The 25,186-nt window shown below is 46.8% G+C and overlaps 1 protein-coding gene across 2 annotated transcripts; it reads right to left on the bottom strand.

Annotated features, from left to right (window-relative positions):
* Window positions 1-24,732, bottom strand: SPAG5 (sperm associated antigen 5). Of its 2 annotated transcripts, XM_033181794.1 has the most exons (24): window positions 24,556-24,732; window positions 24,170-24,295; window positions 16,270-17,357; window positions 15,986-16,160; window positions 9,413-9,487; window positions 9,079-9,171; window positions 8,853-8,981; window positions 8,202-8,321; window positions 7,987-8,079; window positions 7,770-7,883; window positions 7,324-7,417; window positions 7,006-7,153; window positions 6,823-6,925; window positions 6,520-6,653; window positions 6,177-6,315; window positions 2,440-2,551; window positions 2,182-2,268; window positions 1,796-1,916; window positions 1,572-1,683; window positions 1,107-1,187; window positions 810-965; window positions 655-729; window positions 444-524; window positions 1-206 (listed from the first exon to the last, which is right to left on the bottom strand). In XM_033181794.1, the coding sequence occupies exons 1-24, from the start codon at window positions 24,604-24,606 to the stop codon at window positions 135-137; spliced, it is 3,579 nt and encodes a 1,192-aa protein (XP_033037685.1). In that variant the 5' UTR covers window positions 24,607-24,732; the 3' UTR covers window positions 1-134. The 2 variants fall into 2 exon arrangements, with proteins under 2 accessions (XP_033037685.1, XP_033037686.1); XM_033181795.1 differs by lacking the exon at window positions 24,556-24,732 and adding an exon at window positions 18,489-18,716 and having other exon boundaries at window positions 444-729; window positions 24,170-24,287.
* Window positions 24,733-25,186: the final 454 nt, after the last annotated feature.

Here is a 25,186-nt window from a genome sequence, read left to right on the forward strand (position 1 = left end):
TTGGAGAAATACATTAAATGCACTTTATTTAAATAGCATTTATCTCAGTTGGCTCTATGTCAGTTGGTCTTGGTATTGGGGTAAAGGGGTATTGCAGGTAAAAAGGGGTAGAGCAGATTCTGGCCTTCAGTTTCTTAGCTCAGAAATTCCAGTAATCCCTGTAGCTCTTTGCATCCCCTCACCACCTCTGGAATAGAGAGCAGGGTCTGGGAAGAGAGGCAGAAAAAGCAGCTCAGGACCACAGGCCCAAGGCCCAGGGCTCCCAGCCCCAGGAGGCAGCCGCTGAATTAGAGGGGAGAAAACAGACACCACAGAGAAGCCTGCAAGTGATTCAGGCCCAGCTCTCAGTAAAGGCTGGGAACAAGAGCTGTGCTCATTAGTACCTCCTGGGGCCAGGCCTTGTACCAGGTACATTAGTTATATCACCTCCCTCCTGCCTATACCTTATAAATATGCTGAACAATGTCATCTAGTTTTTCTAATTCCTTGTCAGAGCGCCGAAGGTTCTCCTCTAGGATATTTCTCTAGAAAGCAAACAGATTTTATAAGTCCTATACATAAAAGAAGAGCAAGCTTGGTAGGACAGGGGAAACATGGCAGGGCATTTGCTAACAATGGTAGGAAATGGCCCTGGAATGGCATGGACATTCTTACATGACTCTGGAACTTGATCATGAGTTTTTCCTTCTCATTTTTCATCTCCAGGAACATCACTCTCAGTTTGTCCACCTAGAAATATGTCCAGATCAACAGGGGTACAGCCTGGGGTCCCCACCTGCTGTCCAGCTCCTCTGTTAACTCTGAGTCACCTCCTGAGAGAGCCACACTTTCTCCTGGATCCAATTGGTGGCCACAGGCTGGCAGTTGGAGTCCAGCTGGCCTTCCAGGGCCTCCTGGAGCACTTTGGTCTCTGTCTCCGCACGCCGAAGTGAGCGGGTAAGGTGGGTCACCTCCTCTCTAAGGCTCTGGGAATAGAATGGAGAGGTGTCCAATAGGACATAAGGATAGACAACGTGTGGTGAACAAAGTAAACCATTTCTCATATTTGGGATCCTGGCTGACCAGTAACACAGAAGGCAAAGGCCTGGGCATGATGGTGAACATACTATGAGCTCGCCACTCTTGTCTATCTGTTCTAGGATCTTCTCATTCTGCTGCTGTATCACTTCCTGGAGCTCCTTTTCATTCTGTGAGGGAAAGGTGAGAAGAAACATGGAGAGCTGGTCTCTTCACAGCCCTTGCCAGGAGATAGGAGAGAGTGCCTGACCCATGCTCAGCCCACATGAGACCAATTGATATCACTCCAATTCTTCCTCCAGGGCCAAGCCAGGCAAGGCACATTTCAGTGTTGGGAGAGTTCTGCTAGAGTTCCTGACTTCTCTCCTGGGTCTGCCTGGGAAGATAGGTCAGCCCATAGCTGAAATGTGAAATGTCTGACCCCAGGAAGGGCAAAACTAGGGCAGTGGTTGGAAAATCCCCACCACCCAGATTGCTGGAGAGATAATGGCTCCCAGTGGGCCAGTAGAGCTGCCCCAGTTCTTCATTGCCCCACTTCTAGGGCCCTCCTTCACCTTGTAGCGCAAGCACAAGGCCTGGTTCAGCTTCTCTATGTCTGCTTCCTTTGCCTTCTGGGCTTCCTGATGCTGTTCTTCCTGGGCCTGTAGCCTAGCCTGCAGCACACAACTGAAGAAAGGAAGAATTCAGCAACATTCCTGTCCTCTCAGGGGCCAGTTGAACCCTTGGCATAAGAGGCTGTCTCACTGTCCCTCTGTCACCAAAACTGCATCCCACTCACATTTTTTGCTGCAGAGTCCTGATGGCTTCTTCTTTAGACTCTTGTAGCAGGGAACAAAGACTCTGAAGCTCAATAGTCATAATACTCATTTCTGCCAGGCTCTCCTCCATACCTGGGGTCTCTAAAAGAGAAAGTCCCAGATAGAGGTCTAGCCTTCCAGCCATGGAAGGAAGGAGTGTATAGCCATCATTTCCACAACTCGTATCCGTGTTCCCCACCCACAGGATTTGAATGTCTGGAACATTACAGATCCCAGAAGGCAGAAATAAAATGAGCCCAAGTAGAATTGAGGTTTTTAGAGCAAAGCACTTCTCACTGCTTTTGTCTTTACTTATCACCACCAGATTTTCTAGAAATGAGGCAGGATCCCTGGAGCCCCTCCTAACCTGCAGGCTGAAGGGAAACCATTGATGCTACTCGGGTGAAAGCACTCTTGTCACTTCCAAGCAAGGGCACAGGAGTTGATTCTGGCTCTAAGAGAAAAACCAATAATGGGAGAGGGCCCCTCTGGTGATCCAGGGAGGGGTCTATCATAACGGAAGCCAGGGTAAGACAGACAAGCCTGCTGGTGGACATCTTCAACAGCTGAAGATATCGGGAGCAGGGTTACAACTTTCCCGCCCTCAAATCCCAGGGCCTTTAACCTTCATCTGCCACTGCTATCAAGATGCTTCCCAGGAAGGTGCTGTCATTAGGCAGAGGGTGTTCCTGGGTGGGAGCACAGGCTGTACTCAGCAGAAGGGTCTCTTGTTCAGTCTAAGGGCAAAGAAGAAAAAATAGCTGCTGTTCAGGTCTAGTGAACTCCTGGGCTTCCGGGTAACTCCCAGCCATCTCTTCCAAAATACTGTTCCACCTATTATCTCAATTCTCTATCTTCAACTTCTCCATTAGTGCCTTTCCCTGAACATGTTTATATTCTTCAGCCTCTCCCACAAAAACAGCAGTATTTTAAAAACAAACCTAAACAAAACCCTTCTTCTTACCTTAAATCCCCTTTTAGCTACTGCGAAAAAAAGAAAAGAAAAGAAAAGAAAAAAGAAAAGAAGGAGCCTATACTTCTTTTTTTTTTTTTGAGACGGAGTTTTGCTTTGTGGCCCAGGCTGGAGTGCAGTGGCGCCATACCTGCTCACTACAAGCTCCGCCTCCTCCTGGGTTCACACCATTCTCCTGCCTCAGCCTTCCGAGTAGCTGGGACTACAGGCGCCCGCCACCACGCCCAGCTAATTTTTGTATTTTTAGTAGAGATGGGGTTTCACTGTGTTAGCCAGGATGGTCTCAATCTCCTGACCTCGTGATCCGCCCACCTCGGCCTCCCAAAGTGCTAGAATTACAGGCGTGAGCCACCGCGCCCAGCCTATACTTGTTTATAATTCTCACCATCTGTTAACTCCCCAGCCCACTACACTCAGGCTTCTCCCTTGTCATTCCGCCTAAATTCTTGTCATTTGGTTCACTAGTGGCAGCCTTACTTTCAAATGCAATGCATACATTGAAGCTCTTGTTTTACCTGACCTATTTGATATTGATGACCACATTGTTCTTTTAGAAACTTTCTTTTCTTAGCTTGCAGGACATGAGTCTCTCTCCTTTAAAGGCAGGCCTCACACCTTTCTGGTTATTTCTTCTCTATCCACAGGTCCTTCCTTAACTGTTGGATCCTCTGGGTTCAGTCCTTGGCCCTAAATTTACTCTAATTCATTCCCAGGGTGGCCTTGCCTTGGGAGCGCCACAAAAACATCTACTTCAAACTTCCCTTCCACATGAATGACTTCCATCCCTCTCTCAACTGGATTTTTTCCCAGTCTGCAGACTCAAAAGGCTAACTGCCTGTAAAGAATCTACCAGAAGGTTCCACAGTCAAATCTGTATGAAGCTGAGTTCATCATTTTCCCCGTGCCACCCTATCAAAAGTCTGTTCCTACTCCTGTATTTACTATTCTAGAGCAGGGAGAGGGAACACCAGCAAATTGTGGCCTACAGGTCAAATCTAGCCTGCCAACTATTTTTGTAATAAATTTTATTGGAACACAGCCAGACCCATTAATTTACATATCATCTATGGCTGCTCTTGAACTACAAAGGCAGAGTTGAGTAGTTGAGACAGAGACGATATGGCCCAAAAAGCCAAAGTACTTATTATATAGTCATTTATAGGAAAAGCTTGCTGGCCTCAGTTCTGGAGGAGCTGTGCTTGTGGCTGCAGCCGCTAACTGGCTGTGCACAGGTAAGGCCGGGCAAGGCAGGAGCCGCTCAGCATCTCCGCTTTGTCTCCTTGGCTCTTCCCCTGCCATCCTTGTCCTGCTACCTGGGACTCCAGGATGTGCCCTTTCGACCCTTTCCTAACATCTTTGCTCCTTTCCACATACTTGAAACCCCATGGCTCAACGTTTCCTGTTCTATCCCTCCCAGCTCTCCCACCTGGACCTCAGCTTTTCCAATCCCAAATCCTCCTCTACTTGTTGGATATTTCCTTGGAGTCTGTATCTCCTACCCAGAGCATTTCCTGCTCAGCCTGCTCCCTCTCCTCCTAGGCTAGGTCCTCTCTCCAGTTCTCCCACCTTCTCTGCCCACCCCCAGTCTAGGTCTCTCCCGCTAACTGGTTAGCCTGCGTCACCTTTACCTCCCCTCAGTCTCATCTCTCTCTCAGGCTCTCCACTCCTTTCAGCCTTGGTCCTCTGCCCTCCCGTCTGGGTGTCTGAGTTGTGGGGAATTGAAGTGCTTCCTATTGCTATTCCTCCCGACACATAGGTGAAGTGCTCCCTGAGCACGGAGATGATCCGGAGGTGTCACTACCCCGTCTCCACACACTAACACAGCTAACCCACTGGGCCCTCTTTCCTAGCAATCTAAGGATCATCATTCACTCTTCTGCCTCTTACATCAAATTGGTCACCAGGTTCTACTGCATCTGCTTCCTAAATATCTATTGAATCCATTCACTCCATCCTTTCCTTTCTACCGCCTATAAAACTGCCATTATTTCAAGCCCTCAAAATCTGCCTTCTGCCTACTTCTCCAGTGTTGTCTCCTGCCTTGCCCCACATAGCTCTCACGCTGCAGCCATAAAGAGCTGCTTCCCATTCCTCAGACTTGCTGCATTCCATATGAGCGGCATCTTGCCTTGTTCATCCTCTAGTCCCAGCACCTAACCCAGGTTTTATAAGGTAGACACTACAAAAAAGAACACATCATGTACAATGCGCATGTCTTTCTACATATGACTCTCATATGTCGTCAGATGAAACTTTCATACACCATTCCCTCTGTCTAGTGGGCGTTCCTAAATACCCACCCCTACCCCACAAACTTCTAAACCTCAAGACTGTACCCAAGGTCAGCTGCTTTGAGAAGGGATCCTAATTCTCGAAGGTTGAAGTGGTCTTCCCCTCTCTATCTCTCACAGTGGTCCATGCAGACCTCTACCATGATCACAAGTCAAATGACAAGTTTACATCTGGTTGTCTTCCATGCTAAACTGTAGATTTGTTGGCATTTCCTGGGCTCGGCACCCAGTTGGGAAAGAGGATCAGGTCATAAGCAATTGCCAGATTTTAGGATATTTGTTGTGGCTTTATCTGCTGAATAAGCTAATTACCTGTGTATTCTGAATGATATCAACCATTTATTGTTTAGTGCACACTGCAGGGAGGCCAAAGAAGGCTATATTTCTACTTTCTTGAAACATAGTCTGATTGAAGAGACCAGGTATCCAAGGAAAATTAATACAAATACAAAAGGAGAGTAAGTTCATGAGAAATATGGCAGAAAAAAAGATCGCCAGGTCCACATGATTTGATTTGGGAACATTTCAAAGAAGGTGAACCAGGGAAGATTTCTTTTTTGTGGGGGGAAAGGGTTTCACTCTCACCCAGTTTGGAGTGCAGTGATACAAAAAATTAACCAGGTATGATCATGGCTCACTGCAAGCCTCAACTTCCCAGGCTCAGGTGATCCTCCCACCTCAGCCTCCTGGATAGCTGGGACTACAGGTGCACAACACTACACCTGGGCTAATTTCTGTATTTTTTGTAGAGATGGTTTTCACCATGTTGCCTGGGTTGGAAGGGATGATTTTAATAGAAAAGGCATTTCCAGTTTGAAGAAAGAAGAGAATGAATGTGGGAACAGCCAGAGTCTGGGTTCTGGAGATAAAAATGGGGACATATGTGTAGCATACAGGCAGTCTAGCTGGGGCAAAGTGTTCATAATAGGGAGGTAGAAGACAGGGGAAAAAGGGTTTAAGCAACAGGCTAATGAGGTCCTGTAGGTAACTGAAAGTCATATAAGGTCACAGTTAGAAAAAGAGTAATGTTTTATGAAGACTATTCTGTAAAATAAAGAATACAATTGGAAGACAAGAGAAGGAACCCCAGGATCCTACCTTCTCCTTTAGTTTTGTCTGTAGGAAGAGAGTCAGGCTCTGTAGTTGCTCAGTCAGCACTCCTAGCTTTTGAGAGTACTGCCGTGTTTTCTCCAGGTCTTTCTCCTGGTTATCTACTATGGTGCTGGCCAGTTTAGCCCTGAAATAAGGAACAGGGAAGATGACCAAAGACCAAATTACCTTCTCTGAACGCCTCTCCCAAATCCCCACAGAGCTGCATTAAAGGAGAGAAACAAGAGGCTCAACACTCACAGTTCTCTTCTTGGAGATTTTGGCTTCTAGAAGTGTTCCTGACAAAAAAATATAAGCACTTGGGGGAAGTACAGAAAGTTAGAGAACTTACGTTAGGTTCTCTACAGTGTCCCTGAGGTTCTCACACTGCAAGCTGCGCTCCCGGAGCACTTCCAGTGTGGTTTTCAATTGACACTCAACCTGACCCAGTTCCAGGTGAGCAACCTGATTCTCCTGGTCTGCAAACTGGGAAGACAAGAGAAGAAGCAAGACAGGGAGGGAGAATTTTAGTGCCCTAGGGACAGAAGGCACTAGTTTTTTTAGTTCATGGTCTCAAACCTTACCTCAACACTATCAGGCAAGAATCACACTCCTGAGGTTTGCCAGCTCCCTTGGCCCAAGCCATATTCCTTACCTCCAAGGTCTCTTTCAGGTCCCGCACCTCTTTGGCCAGGACAGCTTGTTGCTGCTGCAGTTCTGCCTGCATGTGTTTTAGTGCCATCTCTTCCTTTTGCCATCTGTCAGAGACCATATATTAGATCCCATTTGGTCCTAATTCCTGGATGCCTACTGCCACAATACCCTGTTAGGAACTCACTGAGCAGCCTGCTCCTCATTGCTCTGGGTAAGCTGGCAGAGTAACTCATCCTTCACAGCCAGGTCCTGGGCACAATGGGCATGCTGACTCTGTAGCTCTTTTAGCTGGTTGTCCAAGTTGGCCAGAATCTGCAACTGAGCCCGGAGATCTAGAACAAAAGTATCCTAATGACACCATGCAGTTACGAGGCCAGAAACTGCCCAAACTTCTGCTCCAAAGAAAGTGCTCCTGATACTTCCTTGCTCTAGTGCCACACTCCAAGCCTTAACAGGGCTCAACTGCTTACATGCGTGCATACACACACACACACACAAACACCTGTTGCTAGACGACTGTTTTCCAACTTCAGTTGTTCTATTTGGCCTTTGCACTCCTCTAACTGGGCAGAGACTTGTTCCAGCTCCCTGGAAACCTAGGAAGAAAAGATGGTTTTCCTCCTGTAGTTCCTCCTGAATCAATAATCCCAGGACTTGGTCCAGCTTCTCTTTCTGAACAAGACAGAAAACTACCTTGCTCCTGGGCATCAACATTACAGAAAATAAGGCTGATCCTCAGGAAAAAGTGGAGACAGGAGAAAAGCTGCTAAAGTAAAGATGCTGAAGGGCAAAGGAAAAAACTGGGCTTAAGGCCATCTTACAGCTAAGGGACCTGGCTGGACTCCAAACCCACAGGGTGAAAAGAAAACAGATCCAGGGTAAGAGGCTAATGATATCACACATTAGAAAGGAAACCAAGCCTAAGCAGTCCCCACTCCTGGTCTGTACCTCCTGCTTTTCCTCAATTGCTGCATCACGTTCCTGCAGGGCCTGCCGGCTCTTGACTGTGAGTTTCTCTGTGAGTTGTCGAGACCGGGTCAGCAAAGCTGTCCATGTTGTATACTACCAGGGGAAGCAAGCAGGTCAGTAGAGCACACTTGAGGCAAAGCTCCTAACAGGACTTAATGTGAGTAAGGAATTAATTATGATGGCCCCAAATACTCACATCCAGTTGCATGGACCTCCAGTCTTGTTGCAAGGTAGAAGTAAGACTCACTGTCTGCTGAACCAGCTCTTCTTGCTCGGTATGAAGCCCTACCTACAAAAGAAAGATTGCCTAGGCGGGAGCCCCTTCCCTTTGGATACAGCAAAGTGGGAGTATGCAGCCACCCTCCCAGTCTGTCAGCACAGACCCCAGGAAAGAAAATGCCCTTAAATTACCAGTTGGGTCTGGGTGTCCTTTAGAAGGCCTCTGAATTCCCGCATGGATGCTAGGTCCTGTTCCAGCTGGCTGATGCGCTGGCTGGCATGTGCACAGAAAGCCTCCAGCACTGTCTCTGCCTATTGAGGGAAGAGGTTGCAAGGACACAGTGGGCAACAGGGGAGCCAACACAAAAAGCTGTAACCATCTGACACCTCAATAGATCAGTTCTTTTTTTTTTTTTTTTTTTAGAGACGGAGTCTCACTCTGTCACCCGGGCTGGAGTGCAGTGGCCGGATCTCAGCTCACTGCAAGCTCCGCCTCCTGGGTTCACGCCATTCTCCTGCCTCAGCCTCCCGAGTAGCTGGGACTACAGGCGCCCGCCACCTCGCCCGGCTAGTTTTTTGTATTTTTTTTTTAGTAGAGACGGGGTTTCACAGTGTTAGCCAGGATGGTCTTGATCTCCTGACCTCGTGATCCGCCCGTCTCGGCCTCTCAAAGTGCTGGGATTACAGGCTTGAGCCACCGCGCCCGGCCAATAGATCAGTTCTTTACTCCCCAGGGCAGGCAGTTCTTAGGCCACCCATCTGTGTCTAAAGTGCATTTGTGTTCCTACAGGAACCTTGAGGTGGAAACCTCCCACATACAAGAACAAATGCCTGGCACCTTACCACATCCTTGCCTCTGAGAGCCATTTCCTCTCTGTGCCTTGCCTCCTCCCTTTCTGCTTTGAGGCTCTGGAGCTTTGCCCTCAATTTCTTCAGTAAATCAAAACAGCAAGAGACCAAGATTTCTGTATGCTGAGAGTATACAATAAGAATCAGTTGATGTGTCTGGTTCCTCTTTATGGCTTTTAGTCCCACCACAGGCCTCTACCTCCATCTTCATGCTGCTTACCTCCTGACTCACAGTAGTTTTATCTTCTTCTAAATGCAACAGGGATAAGTGAAGCAAGGATATCAACTCTTTAGAGACAAGCACCCATGATTGCTGTAGAGCAAAAAATGGGTAGGTGAGATCAAATAGTCACTAAGCAGGCAACAGGGGCACTGGGGAGGAAAACCACTAACCCCAAATTCCAAGCTCTCTATAAGGAGATATACTTTACAAAGGTTTGGAAACCTTCCTTCACCACCACAGCTTAGTATCACCATCTACTAACCACCCAGGATTCTCCATTCTTGATCTTCACAGGAGACCCAATGGTGGTGTAAGGTCAATCAACACTTACCATGACATTTCTGGCCTGCTGTAGGGCCTGTCCCATCTCATGGCTCTCCTTAAGATGCTGAAGTTTATTAGTTATCTAGCCAGAAAAACAGAGTTATTCCTTGTTTTGTTTGTTTTTGAGACACAGTCATGCTCTGTCATCCAGACTGGAGTGCAGTGGCACAATCTCAACTCACTGCAACCTCCATCTCCCAGGTTCAAGCAGTTCTCATGCCTCAGCCTCCCAAATAGCTGGGATTACAGGCATGCACTATCACACCCAGCTAATTTGTATAGTTTTAGTAGAGTCGAGGTTTCACCATGTTGGCCAGGCTGGTGGCCAAAGTGCTGGGATTACAGGAGTGAGTCACCGTGACCAGCCAAGTTGTTCCTTTTGAGTAGGCAACATGTACTGCCAGCACCTCATTCTTCCTCCCACCCAGTGAGTTATAGGAGCCTTTCCTATTTTATTTATTTTTTATTTTCTGTAGAGATGAGGTCTTGCTATGTTGCCCAGGCTGGTCTCAAACTCCTGGCCTCAGACAGTCCTTCTGCCTTGGACTTCCAAAGTGCTCCCGCCACACCCAGCCACCTTTCCTATTAAAAGTAGGAGCAAAGTTCACAATTCAGTGAAGCCAAGTCAGAAAGAAAAATCCACAGGTAGGTAAAAAATTTCTTTGTTTAGCCAGGCACAGTGACACATGCCTGTAATCCCAGGACCTTCAGAGGCTGAGGCAGAAGGATCACTTAGGTCCAGGAGTTCAAGACCAGCCTGGGCACCATAGTGAAACCCCATCTCTTAAAAAAAAAAAAAAAAAAAAAAAAAAAATTTTTTTCATTAGCCAGGCAGGCATGGTGGCACGTGCCTGTATTCCCAGCTACTCAGCTGGATTGAGGTGGGAGGATCCCTTGAGCCCAGGAGGTAGAGGCTGCAGTGAGCCATGTTCATGCCACTGCACTCCAGTATGGGTAACAGAGTGAGATCCTCTCTCAAAAAAAAAAAAAGAAAAAAAAAGGATGAACCAATTTATATCCTACACATAAACAGAGTATGCTTACCAGCTTTACCTATTTTATTATTTGCTTTGAGTCACAAGAAAATGGCATCTCACTGTTCAATTTGCATTTTTTATTGCCAATAATGCTAACCTTCTTAGGTATTTATTCATCATTTTTACTTCCTTAATTGTCTGCTCATTATCCTGGGTCAAATAGATAAAACTCATAGTATGCATAGAGTAAGTAAGTATGATCTCAAAGGCAGTAGAACCCTGGAAGATAAGTTCTAAGAGAAAAGTGGGAGTCTTCATTACTGAGGCAAGGCAGCCATCATCTGGGGAAAAAATTACTACTGGAGCAGCAGTGTTGATTTCTTGGAGTTCATGGCTCCCTTCCCCAGCAAAGCAGTTATCATTCACTGCTGCATCGTGCAGTAAGGCACAGAGTAGCACATGAGCTTGGATAGGGCTCACATAGTGCTCAGCTGGACAGTCAGGCAGGTGATGAGATTAATGTGAAGGAGGCAGCCAGGCAGCAAGGACATGGCATGGTGATGGAGAATGGCTAACGGTATGTCATTTCCCCTCTTTGGTTCTGCTTCAGTGGCCTACAAAGGGACCTGGCAAGCTTCAGGGGAAGAGGATGCAAGGCAGATTCAGGGATGGGAAACAAGATCAAGAACCAGAGGAAAGGATACGAAGATAAGAAAACAGGAGAGAAATTGAGCAGCTGGAGGAACACGGAGCTTACGGTTTCCAGTATTTTTGGCAAATGGTAAGTCACTACTTTGAGGATATTTTCAACTCAAAGGAGGTCTTTGCACATTTGGGGACCATCTCTTCTTAGCAGCAGCCACCTATTATCTCAACAGCCACAATGATGAAGTGCTATCAGTTCCTTCACCTGCCACCATTCCCTTCCTTCCTAGGCCTGTGTTGTAACAGAGTCCTCTAGAACATTGTTGTTATTGTTGTTGTTGTTGTTGTTTGAGACAGTCTCAATCTGTTGCCCAGGCTGGAGTACACTGGTGCGATCTCGGCTCACTGCAACCTCCACCTCCTGGGTTCAAGGGATTCTCATGCCTCAGCCACCCAAGTAGCTGGGATTACAGGAGTGTACTACCATACCCAGCTAACTTCTGTATTTTTAATAGAGATGGGGTTTCACTATGTTAGCCAGGCTGGTCTCAAACTCTTGGCCTCAAGTGATCTGCCAGCCTCAGCCTCCCAAAGTGCTGGGATTACAAGTGTGAGCCACCATGTTGGGCCAACAGTGGTCTTTTAGCTACTTTCCTCTCATATTTCCTGCAAAAACTAAGTACTCTTAAGTTTAAATTGTTACAAAGACTGTAATGTCCAGCATATTATCAATATTGACAATTTAAAATAATTTTTTGGGCCAGGTGCGGTGGCTCACGCCTGTAATCCCAGAACTTTGGGAGGCCAAGGCGGGCGGATCAGGAGGTCAGGAGATCGAGACCATCCTAGTTAACATGGTGAAACCCTGTCTCTACTAAAAATACAAAAAAATTAGCCGGGCGTGGTGGTGGGCGCCTGTAGTCCCAGCTACTCCAGGAGGCTGAGGCAGGAGGATGTTGGGAACCCGGGAGGCGGAGCTTGCAGTGAGCCAAGATCGTGCCACTGCACTCCAGCCTGGGCGATGGAGTGAGATTCTGTCTCAAAAAATAATAATAATAATAATTTTTTTTTTTTTTTGAGACAGAGTCTTACTCTATCCCCCAGGCTGGAGTGCAGTGGTGCAGTCTCGGCTCACGGCAACTTCCACCTCCTGGGTTCAAGCGATTCTCATGCCTCAGCCTCCCGAATAGCTGGAATTACAGGCGCCTGCCACCACACCCGGCTAATTTTTGTATTTTCTTTTTTTTTTTTTTTGAGACAGAGTCTCGCTCTGTCACCCAGGCTGGAGTGAAATGGTGCGATTTCGGCTTACTGCAAGCTCTGCCCCCTGGGTTCACACCATTCTCCTGTCTCAGCCTCTGGAGCACTACAGGTGCCTGCCACCACACCCGGCTAATTTTTTTGTATTTTTAGTAGAGATGGGGTTTCAGTGTTAGCCAGGATGGTCTCAATCTCCTGACCTCGTGATCCACCCGCCTCGGCTTCCCAAAGTGCTGGGATTACAGTCGTGAGCCACTGCGCCTGGCCAATTTTTGTATTTTTAGTAGAGACGGGGTTTCGCCATGTTGGTCAGGCTGGTCTCGAACTCCTGACCTCAGGTGATCCATCCACCTCGGCCTCCCAAAGTGCTGGGATTACAGGTGTGAGCCACCACACCCAGCCTAAAATAATTAGATTACTCTTAAATATATCCAGTGGCATAAATACTACATCCACCAAAATGATATGATACCTAGTTGCTCTCTTTTAAAAATACAAGAAAAAGCTCTTCTTAGCAGTCAGAAATGTTATTATGTCATCGCTTTTTCTCTTTGAACATTTATTTTTCTCACAATTTCATCCTAATGTAATATATTTGTATGCTTTAAAGTCTGTTATTAGCTGGGCACAGTGGCTCACACCTGTAATCCCAGTGCTTTGGAGCAAAGGCTGGCAGATCACTTAAGCCCAGGGGTTTGAGAACAGCCTGGCCAACATAGCAAAACCCCATCTCTACTAAAAATACAAAAAAATTAGCTAGGTGTGGTGGCGTACACCTACAGTCCTAGCTACCCAGAAGGCTGAGGTGGGAGGATCACCTGAGCCAAGGAAGCTGAGGCTTCAGTGAGCCCTGATCACAACATGGTACTCTAGCCTGGGTGACAGACCGAGACTCTATCTCAAAAAATAAAAATAAAATCTGTTATTAACCATCATCTCTGCAATAACAACAAAAGTTCATCTAAATTTAAATTAAAATTTCCTTTAAACTCCTTTGACCAGAAGACTTTAAAGTGAAAAAGTTTTCTTTTGGATAGAGAAATCTTTTAATCAGTTGTATAGTAGTCACTGTAATATAATTTCTAATAAAATAAACATGCTCAGCAAAATTTAATTGGGAATCACCTATTAATGAAATTGATGGAGCTTCCTTCCCCTTATTAGTTCATGTATCTGTGGATTACTATAATTCTAGCAATAAGAAATGGTTCAGCAACAATTCATGACTCTTTGTTTTTTGAGGCAGGGTCTGGCTCTGTCGCCCAGGCTGGAGTGCAGTGGCAAGATCTCAGTTTACTGCAGCCTTCAACTCCCGGCCTCAAGTGATCTTCCACCTCAGCCTTCCAAGTAGCTGGGACTAGAGGCACAAACCACTGCACCCAGCTAATTTGTGTATTTTTTTTGTAGATGTGAGGTTTCACCATATTTCCCAGGGTGGTCTTGAACTCCTGAGCTCAAGCGATCCTCCCACCTCACTCTCCCAAAGTACTGGGATTACAGGCGTGAGCCACCATGCCAGCTGACTCCTTTCCATTCTGATAGATGTAAACACTGAGAAATCTTCTTCACATAAACAATAGGGGCTAGGCGTGGTGGCTCACGCCTGTAATCCCAGCACTTTGGGAGGCTGAGGCGGGCAGATCACGAGGTCAGGAGATCGAGACCATCCTGGCTAACACGGTGAAACCCCGTCTCTACTAAAAATACAAAAAATTAGCTGGGCCTGGTGGCAGGCGCTTATAGTCCCAGCTACTCAGGAGGCTGAGGCAGGAGAATGGTGGGAACCCGGGAAGCAGAGCTTGCAATGAGCCAAGATCACGCCACTGCACTCCAGCCTGGGCGACAGAGCAAGACTCCGTCTCAAAAAAAAAAAAAAAAAAAAAACCAAAACACAGAAAAACAACAATAGGAATAAGTAGAAACAGAAGAAGGGAGGCTGAGCACAATAGCTCATGCCTATAATCCCAGCACTTTGGGAAGCTGAGGTGGGAAGATGGCTTGATCCTAGAAGGCAGAAGTTGTAGTGACCCAAGATCACACCACTGCACTCCAGCCTGGGTGACGGCAAGACTCTGTCTCAAAAGAAAGAAAAGAAAAGAAAGTATGTTCTTCTTTAGTAAAGTGGGCATAGGCAATCAGGCATTTAAGAATGGAGAAGCAGGAAAGAAAAACAGTGAAGAATATATGTGGATAATGAGAATAAATAAGGTCTAATATTTGATAGCACAACAGGAGGACTACAGTCAATAGTAATTTGTACATTTAAAAATAACTAAAATAGGCCAGGCGTGGTGGCTCATGCCTGTAATCCCAGCATTTTGGGAGGCCGAGGCGGGCGGATCACTTGAGGTCAGGAGTTCGAGACCAGCCTGACCAACATGGAGAAACCCCATCTCTACTAAAAATACAAAATTAGCTGGGTGTGGTGGCACATGCCTGTACTCCCAGCTACTCAGGAGGCTAAGGCAGGAGAATCACTTGAACCTGGTAGGCGGAGGTTGCAGTCAGCCGAGATCGCACCACTGCACTCCAGCCTGGGCAACAAGGGTGAAACTCCATCTCAAAAAAAAAAAAAAAAAAAAACAGGCTGGGCGCAGTGGCTCATGCCTGTAATCCCAGCACTTTGGGAGGCTGAGGCAGGTGGAAGGTGGATCACGAGGTCAGGAGATCGAGACCAGCCTGGCCAACATAGAGAAAACTTGTCTCTACTAAAAATACAAAAATTAGCTGGGTGTGGTGGCATGCCCCTGTATTCCCAGCTACTCGGGAGGCTGAGGCAGGAGACTCGCTTGAACCCAGGAGGAGGAGGCTGCAGTGAGCCAAGACCACACCATTGCACTCCAACCTGGGTGACAGAGTGAGACTCCGTCTCAAAAAAAAAAAACAACTAAGGGTATAATTGGATTGCTTATAACACAAAGGATAAATGCTTGAGGGGACAGATACTGCATTTTCCATGATGTGATTATTGCCCATCACATGCCTATATCAAAACATCTCATGGACCCCATGAATATATTTACCTACTCTGTAACCACAAAAATTAAAAATTATTTTAAAAAATGTTTTAGGCTTATTCACAATTTTTCTTAAAATATTAAATATAGTCTACCAATGCAAAAAATGAAGAAAAAGAATACATGCGGAAGATGATGATCTAAAAACCAATTCCTTTAAAACTTTCCTTGCTTGCATTCCTTTGGAAAGTTTTGATGTACCCCAGGAGTATAGTGACTACCCATAGCTTTAAGGGGATTTTTCAGATCCTCAGCTTTTTTGTTTAAGAGACAGGGTCTCACTGTCTTGCCCAGGCTGAAGTGCAGTGGCATGATCATAGCTCACTGCAGCCTTAACTTCCTGGGCTCAAACGATCCTCCTGCCTCAGCCTCCTGAGTAGTGAGGCATGCAAAACCATATCCAGCTGATTTTTAAAAAATCTTTTGTAGGGATGGGATCTTGCTATGTTGCCCAAGCTAGTTTCAAATGCCTGGCCTCAAGCAGTCCTCCCACCTTGGCCTCCCAAAGCAGTGGGATTACAGGCATCAGCCACCGTGCCTGCCCAGATTCTCAGCTTTTACAAATGTTCTAAGTATAAGCTTGTGATAGGAGTCCCCTTTGCCCTCTGGCAGCTTCTCAGCTTCAATTCCAAGGAAGAGAGCCCACTGGGATCCTTCAAGCTTTGAAAGGAACCTTCTTACCCCACTGTGAGATGTGTCAGTCTGTGTGCTACTGTCCTGGGTTTCTGGGTGAGGGACAGCCAGCTGGCTCTTCCAGTCCCGAAGCTGGCGGGAGAGAACCTCCAGAATGACAAGAGAGCTCAGCAGGTTATCTTCCAAGTCATGTCGAGACAAAGCAGTCAGATCTGGAGGCCGGCTGCAGCAGAAACAGAAGAACATGACAAAAAGAAAGGGAGGGGAAGGGATGGGAGGGGAAGGTCCAGGATAATGGAACTCACGAGGCACAAGAACATAGGGGCACTTACCCACACAGGAGCTGCTCTGTCTCAGAAGTACTGTCCTTGGTGCCAACCAGGCCTGTCTGGGATGTGTTTGTACTCTTTTCCTGTGGTGCTGAGGGAGTAAACCAAGTCCCCACCGAGCAAGTAGAGAAAGGGGTAGTGCCAATTGCAGCATCCCGAAGCATCGAGGGAATGGATAAGCTTTGGCGGAGATTTTCCAGCATGACGGAGGTATTTACACCTTTTTCCAGCCAGGCCAGTGGGGACTTCCAAGACTCTGTATCAGAACCAAGAATCCTACCAACATCTTCTACTGCTGGGCCTGGAGCTGCTTGGGATTCTATTTCTACTAGATTTGGTGTCAGGCATGCAGACAGAATATCTTCCACATTTGAGACAAGTGCTTGATCTTCTGATTCAAACTCCTTAGGGTGTGTAGGAAAGCTCATTTCTCTTTCCTCCATAGCTCCATGCTCTACAATTTCCTCCTCTGGGTCAACATGATTGACAGGGAAATCTGCTGCCAAGGCAGTTGAAGGGGAAAGCCAGAGAACAGAGGAAGGCAAGAAGGCGTTACTTTCAGAAGGTACTAAGTCCTCAGGCACAGCCTCAGTCCTACTGTCCCTCAGGCTTTCCTTGGAGCAATGTAGTTGTTCAGAAGAGGGATTTGGTGGAGACTCTAAGAGATGGGACGGAGATTCCTGAAAGATAAGTTTCTCAGATACAGCAGCAACAACTTCTGAAAACCTGTCTTCCATGCAGGGTGCCACCTCCTCTCTCACCAGATCTCCTGTTCTCAAAGGTTCATTTAAAGATATGCTGTTTGTCTCTGCCATGGTATCTAAATGGGCCTCAAATGTCATGTCTTGCTGCTGCCCCAATGGAGATGGTACAAGGACGATGGTTTTAACCACATAGTTGTCCAGTGGGTCTACTGCTTCCTCAGATGTTTTAGGAGTAGAGCTAGTTTGGGGAACTGGATCTAGAGGCTGCTCATCTGATTCATGCTGACAGGCTTCTAGCCACTTTGAGGAATGACTGAAATGTTCTGAAGGGAAGTCTGTTCTCTTGGCATTTACAAAATCCACTGGAGATGAGTTGTTGTTGCCTTCCTGCCAAAGGAAACAAAAGTAGTCATCTAAGGCGGTCAATTTGGTTCCCAACATACAATTACGAGTGCAAGATAGTGTCCAAACTCAAAAAAGAAAAGAATTCTTACTATCTCTGCTTAGGTAAGAACTTGGCTAATCTTTGTTGCTCATATAGAGACCCAATAGTAGGGAAAGAAAAGCTGCTAAGCCATTTTGGGTCCTTCCAAGTGAACCAGCCTACATTATAAACAGGCTGACAGCCGGGCGTGGTGGCTCACACCTGTAATCCCAGCACTTTGGGAGGCCGAGGCAGGCAGATCACCTGAGGTTAGGAATTCGAGACCAGCCTGGCCAACATGGTGAAACCCTGTCTCTACTAAAAATACAAAAATTAGCCAGGTGTGGTGGCGGGCACCTGTAATCCCAGCTACTCAGGAGGCTGAGGCAGGAGAATCGCTTGAACCCAGGAGGTAGAGGTTGCAGTGAGCCAAGATCGTGCCATTGCACTCCAGCCTGGGCAACAAGAGAGAAACTCCGTCTCAAAAAAAAAAAAAAAAAAAAAAACCACGGCTGAGAATATAGATCTGTATCATGGGCAGATGGCAGCTTGAACATGACCCCACTCCTTTCCATTCTGAAATCTTAATGCACTTGTAGATGAACAGGTAGGAGGGGTCCAAAGGGTGTGAGTGAAGGCTCAAGCTCTGTCAGAATCTAGAGTTGGTACAAGATCTTCTCCCTCTTGGCTGGGCGCAGTAGCTAACGACTGTAATCCCAACACTTTGGGAGGCCGAGGCGGGCAGATCACCTGAGGTCAGGAGTTTGAGACCAGCTGACCAACATGGTGAAACCCCCATCTCTACTAAAACTACAAAATTAGCTGGGCGTGGTGGCGCATGCCTGTAATCCCAGCTACTTGGGAGGCTGAGGCAGGAGAATTGCTTAAATCCAGGAGGCAGAGGTTACAGTGAGCCGAGTTTGCACCATTGCACTCCAGCTTGGGCAAGAGAGACTTCTTTGAGACTCCATCTCAAAAGAAAAAAAAAAAAAGATCTTCTCCCTCTTGAAACAGATGAGAATTTGGGAACCAGAGTTAGAAAGCATATGGACCACAGAGATCCATGAAGTCCAGGGAGAAAGGGCAACACTAACCTGTGCCAGTGACCTAGTCTTGTAGTCCACAGAGCTAAGGGCATCCTGAACACAGGTTGAACCAAGTTGGCCCTTGGGATTTGAAGAGACCTTCACTTTGTAGCACAGGAGACTAAAGAGCAGAGAGACTTCCTCCTGATGCCCTGACAAGGGACTGACAACCTCCCTACTGCTGGGTCACAGGGAGAAAGACAAGTGCACCTTCTACCAACTGCACGATTGCTGGACCTGAGACTCAATGAACAACAAAAGAAAATATGAATGATCTTAAGTGGATCTGGTAGCCAGAGAAAGGATAAACACTAGGATAGTTAGTAAAGGCAGACCTTAGGCCAGGTACGGTGGCTCATGCCTGTAATCCCAGCATTTGAGAGGCCACAAGTGGGTGGATCGCTTGAGTTCAAACCTCATCTCTACTAAAAGTACAAACATTAGCTGGGTATGGTGGTGTGATGCGTGCCTGTAGTCCCAGCTACTCAGGATGCTGAGGTGGGAGGATCATTTGAGCTCAGGGGGCAGAGGTTGCAGTGAGCCAAGATCGCATCACTGCACTCCAGCCTTGGTGACAGAGTAAAAACCTGTCTCAAAAAAAAATAAATAAATACATAAAAGAAAAGGTAGACCCTAACAAAACAGAGCTGCCGGAAGACACAGATGATAATCTGAACAACAAAAAAACATGAGTACTTAAGCTTTAACTACAACATAAATACACACAAAAAGACTTTTTAGAAATAATAAATATTATTTTACATAAAAAATGTCAGTAAAATGAATTTAAAGAGTAAATTATCAGAGTTGAAACTAGAATTACTGGCCTGGACAAGTGGATGAAATATCTTAAAGCAAAGATAGGCCGGGCGCGGTGGCTCAAGCCTGTAATCCCAGCACTTTGGGAGGCCGAGATGGGTGGATCACGAGGTCAGGAGATCGAGACCATCCTGGCTAACATGGTGAAACACCATCTCTACTAAAAAATACAAAAAACTAGCCGGGCGAGGTGGCGGGCGCCTGTAGTCCCAGCTACTCGGGAGGCTGAGGCAGGAGAATGGCATAAACCCGGGAGGCGGAGCTTGCAGTAAGCTGAGATCCGGCCACTGCACTCCAGCCCGGGCAACAGAGCGAGACTCCGTCTCAAAAAAAAAAAAAAAAAAAAAAAAAAAAAGCAAAGATAAAAATATAAAGAAATGTAAATCTGAAGGAAAAGCTAAGAGAATTAGAAGATAAACCCAGGAAACCTAACAGTTAAATAAAAGAAATCCCAGAAGAGAACATATATACATAAGGCACTGATTAACAAATATTAGAAGAAAATTGCCCCAATGAAAGACCTGAGTTTGCACATTAAAATGGCTCACCAGTTTCTAAGCAGGACTGACTAAAAAAGATACAAGCTAGACACATAATTGTAAAATTTCTGTGCTACAACGAAGAAAAAACTATTTTGGAAGCTTTAGATAGAAAGTCCAATTATTTATTAAAAAAATAATCAAACAGGCCAGGCGCAGTTGCTTACGCTTGTAATCCCAGCACTTTGGGAGGCCGAGGCGGGTGGATCATGAGGTCAGATCGAGACCATCCTGGCTAACACGATGAAACCGTCTCTACTAAAAATACAAAAAATTAGCCGGCCATGGTGGCGGGCACCTATAGTCCCAGACACTTGTAAGGTTGAGACAGGAGACTGGTGTGAACCCAGGAGGCAGAACTTGCAGTGAGCCAAGATTGCACCACTGCACTCCAGCCTGGGCGACAGAGCAAGATTCTGTCTCAAAAAAAAAAACCAAAAAACAAAAAAATAATCAAACGTGAAATTTCTCATTTGTATCAGTGGATGAAACAAAACCAAAGTTAGGTTAAAAAGGGCTTCTGATATTCTGGCACTGTCCTACTTACTGACCTGGGTATTAGTTACATGGACATGTACTTTATAGTAATTTGTTATGCTGTTATGTTTTATTGTAATTTCATGTATCTTACTTTAATTTTGAAATTATTAAAAGATATGGTGGCTCACACCTATAGTCCCAGCTATTCAGGAGGCTGAGGTGGGAGGATTGCTAGAGCTCAGGAGTTCAAGGTTGCAGTGAGCCAAGATCACACCACTGCACTGTCGCCTGGGTAACAGAGCAAGACCCTGTCTCAAAAGAAAAAAAAAAAAAAGACAGGGCGCAGTGGCTCACACCTGTAATCCCAGCACTTTGGGAGGATGAGGCGGTCGGATCACAAGGTCAGGAGTTCGAGTCCAGCTGGGCCAATATGGTGAAACCCCATTTCTACTCAAAATACAAAAACTAGCGGGGCGTGGTGGCGGGCGCCTATAGTCCCAGCTACTCGGGAGGCTGAGGCAGGAGAATCGCTTGGACCTGGGAAGCAGAGGTTGCAGTTAGCCAAGATCGTACCACTGCACTCCAATCTGGGCGACACAGCGAGACTCCTTCTCAAAAAAAAAAAAAAGACAATATAAAGATGAGTGTGTGTGTGTGCATATATACAAAATAGACACACATAAAGAGATGCATGAAAGAATTGTCAAATATGACAGTTATCTAAGATAGCAGAAATATTTCTTCCTTATACATTTATATATTCAAATGCTTCAAACAATTAAAATCTATTAATAATAAAAAATTTACAAATAGGCCAGGAGCAGTGGCCCACGCCTATAATCCCAGCACTTGAGGAGGCCAAGGCGGGCGGATCACTTGAGGTCAAGAGTTTGAGACCAGCCTGGCCAACGTGGTAAAACCTCGCCTCTACTAAAAATACAAAAAATTAGCCGGGCATGGTGGCACGCGCCTGTAATCCCAGCTACTAGGGAGGCTGAAGCAGGAGAACTGCTTGAACCCGGGAGGCGGAGGTTGCAGTGAGCTGAGATCACGCCACTGCACTCCAGCCTGGATGAAGGAGTGAGACCCTGTATCAAAAAAAAAAAAAAAAAAAAAATTAGGCCAGGCACCATGGCTCACGCCCATAATCCCAGCACTTTGGGAGGCTGAGGCGGGCAGATCACGAGGTCAGGAGTTCGAGACCAGCCTGACCAACATGGTGAAACCCTGTCTCTACTAAAAATACAAAAATTACCTGGGCGTAATGACACATGCCTGTAATCCCAGCTACTCAGGAGGCTGAGGCAAGAGAATTGCATGAACCTGGGAGGCAGAGGTTGCAGTGAGCCTGGATGGCACCACTGCACTCCAGCCTGGGTGACAGAGTGAGACTCTGTCTCAAAAAAAAAAAAAATTGCCAGGCATAGTGGCACACACCTGTAATCCCAGCTACTTGGGAGGCTGAGGGAGGAAAATTGATTGAACCCGGGAGGCAGAGGTTGCAGTGAGCCAAGATTGTGCCACTGTGTACTCCAGCCTGGGCGACAGAGTGAGACTCTCAAAAAAAAATTTGTTTACAAAACAAAAATAATGGCTGTTTTGTTGGGGAAAACCCTTTTCATCGAGTAGCTGACTACATCTGGAGGTAGTACGCCCAGTAGTTAAGAGGGAAGGAGAATTCAATTTCAATCTAGTATTCTGCTACTGTGATTAAATAATTATGGTTAAATTCTATAAGCTCAGGCCAGGCGCTGTGGCTCACGCCTGTAATCCCAACACTTTGGGAGGCTGAGGCAGGTGGATCACCTGAGGTCAGGAATTCGAGACCAGCCTGGCCAATATGGCGAAACCCCATCTCTACTAAAAATACGAAAATTAGCCAGGCATGGTGGCACATGCCTATAATCCCAGCTACTAGGGAGGCTGAGGCAGGAGAATCGTTTGAACCCAGGAGGCAGAGGATGCAGTGAGCCAAGATCATGCCATTGCACTCTAGCCTAGGGAACAAGAGCAAAACTGCATCTCAAAATAAATAAATTAATTATAATCATAATAAATTCTATAAGCTCTATAGAGCTCAATTTCTACCTAGTACTTATTTATTTTCCACCTTAAGCTGTACTGTCTAATATGATAGCTACGAGTCACACGTAGCTATTTAAATTAAAAATTCAGGCTGGGCGCAGTGGCTCATGCCTATAATCCCAGCTCTTTGGGAGGCGAAGAGGCGAACTCCTGACCAGGAGTTCGAGACCAGCTCGATCAACATGGAGAAACCCCATCTTTACTGAAAATACAAAAATTAGCTGGGTGTGGTGGCACATGCCGGAGGCTGAGACAGGAGAATTGCTTGAACCTGGGAGGCAGAGGTTGCAGTGAGCCGAGATCACACCATTGCACTCCAACCTGGGCAACAAGAGCGAAACTCCATCTCAAAAAAAAAAAATTTTAATTTAATTTAATTAAAAATTCAATTCTTCAGGATAGGCACAGCGGCTCACACCTGTAATCCCAGCACTTCGGGAGGCCGAGGCAGGTGGACCACTTGAGGTCAGGAGTTTGAGACCAGCATGGCCAACATTGTGAAACCCTGTCTCTACTAAAAATACAAAAAATTACCTGGGTGTGGTGGCATGCACCTGTAATCCCAGTTACTCAGAAGCCTGAGGCAGGAGAATCCCTTGAACCCTGGAGGCAGAGATTGCAGTGAGCCAAGATCGCGCCACTGCACTCCAGCCTGGGTGACAGAGCAAGACTCCATCTCAAAAACAAAAAAATTCAATTCTTCAGTCACCTCAGCCACATTTTAAGTGCTTGGTAACCATGTGACTAGTAGTTACCATGCTGGACAGCACAGATTATCAAATATTTCCCTCATCCCAGGAAGTTCTATTGGACAGTAGGTATTTTGCAACTCTTTCAGGAAAGACTGCTATCATCCTACTGTTACTCAGGATGTCATCTGTCTTTATACACTCTTCTTTCCTCCTCAAACCTATTTTACTGATATCCCATCTCCATCCAAAAATAATTCATATGCATGAAAATGAATAGATATGATTAATGAAATAACAAAGTCATGGTCAAAAAAGAGGAAGCAAAACTTCCTATTTTGCGAGTAACAGAAGCTGTATGTGATGATCCAGCTTGGCCTTGAGCTTTCTAGAAGGCAGAGCAAGAGGGAAAATACGGTAAACTACATAGTTCTCATTATCAGAAAGAAAAGGATAGCAATTTCTTCAGGAAGACAATTTTTCCAGGCAGTTAGTCCCAAAGCCTTTCTTTGAGGAATCTTATACAGGAGTCAAGCTTCTTCCTTGACAAGTTTTGACAGCAACTGAAATGCAGTTTCTACATGGCTACATCTCTCAAGACGTTTAACAAAAGTACAAATCAGTGAGGGCAATTCTGCAGAGGGCCTAGTTTAAACTAAGGTGATCCAAGTACCCTGCCTTCCAGTGGTGTAAATTGATCCCAGGAGAGTTCTGACTGCCTCCTAGAGTGAATGGATATTGCCTCGATCTTACAGCTGACTGACCTTTCCATAAGTGACCCCATGTTGGAGGAAGAGCACTAATCAGGGTGGCAGGATTTCTAAGTAGTTTGATAAAGGTCGAAGGGAGGAGGAGGAGGTAATAAAAACTAACAGCTAAACAGAGATTCAGGTTCTCAGTGGATTTCCTTTAACCACCCTAGGGCATCTCTCTGTTGGCCTGAATAGCTGTAAATGGATGTCACTGACGTAGAAGACTTCATTATCGTTATTAATTATTCTAGCCCTGGCCCGCTGTTCCCCTGAGCTCTCACCCTGGGCAAACAGCCCAGTTGAGAAGCTGTCCAGGCGAATCTCACCTGCAGCCCCAGCTTGCACAGTGATGGGGTCAGCGAGGAGCAAGCGGGGGGCCTTTTTCCAGAGTTGGTGAGGGCACCGGGCTGCAGGATAAGTTCGCAGAGAGGAGTTCTCATAGCTGGTTTTCCCTGAGAAAGAAACCAAGAAAGAGGGCTAGTGTGAGGAAGTCTGGGCTCTGCTAGCCCGCCCTTCCTCCCTCCCTAAGAAGCCCAAGAGGCGATTAGAAGAGTAGGCTCGCACTCTAGTCGCGCAGGAGCGGCAAAGCGAACAAAGACTCCACAAGCACCCAACCCCCGGCTCGACCCAACTTTCCAGGACAGTCCACACGGCCGGTGCCCCCGCGCCAGCAGCCCGGCCCAGCTCTCTCCGCCGGAGCTCTCCCGCTCACCGTCTGGGGCGAAGGCGACAGGCTAAGGCTCAGTTTTTTCACCCGCCACATCTTCAGCCAGAAGGCAGGCCGATCACATCTCAGACCAAGTCGAGGACGCCATGTTCACCCGCCGTCTGTGTTTGAACCTGCTCTGCGCTTCCCAATTGGCTGCTTCAGGCGGGCGCGTCCGCTCGGCGCCGGGGGCGGGGGGCGGGGCCCGCGTTAACCACGCCCCCGGCCCGGCCTGCCCGTGGGTTGTCATGCGCTTTCCGCTGACCGAGCCCTCACCGCAGACACCGACTGTAGGGCTGGATGCGGGCCCGTCCCAGGACAGGTCTTGTGTCCTCACACCGGGAAGGACCCCGCAGGTAGCTGGGGAGTCCAGGAGTCCATCCCTCCTGGTTCCAGTGGACCTCCTCACATTCATGGTGTTCACATCCAAGTTGTCTCCGTGGATGGAAAGAGGAAGCAGCTCCCCAGGTCTCCCTCAGGCCCCTCCAGCCGCAGCCTTGACGGGAAAGAGCCGGCCAGGGAGTCTAGAAGCCGAAGCGGTGACAAGCTGCTTCCCTAGGCTTTGTGGGCCCGCGTACAGGACGGTCTGGGCTGTAATGTCTTCAGAGTTTCTGGGCTTTTCCTGGCACTTGCTCAG

The sequence above is a fragment of the Trachypithecus francoisi genome, unplaced genomic scaffold (assembly GCF_009764315.1).
Source record: "Trachypithecus francoisi isolate TF-2019V2 unplaced genomic scaffold, Tfra_2.0 Lachesis_group20, whole genome shotgun sequence".
NCBI classification, from domain to species: Eukaryota; Metazoa; Chordata; class Mammalia; order Primates; family Cercopithecidae; genus Trachypithecus; species Trachypithecus francoisi.

Coding starts and splice junctions, on each gene's coding strand:
- SPAG5 (XM_033181794.1), bottom strand. CDS start 24,606: ATGTGGCGGGTGAAAAAACTGAGCCTTAGCCTGTCGCCTTCGCCCCAG. Junction 24,296..24,555: donor TGTCGCCTTCGCCCCAGACG/GTGAGCGGGAGA, acceptor TTTCTTTCTCAG/GGAAAACCAGCTATGAGAAC. Junction 8,982..9,078: donor AAACTACTGTGAGTCAGGAG/GTAAGCAGCATG, acceptor GTATACTCTCAG/CATACAGAAATCTTGGTCTC.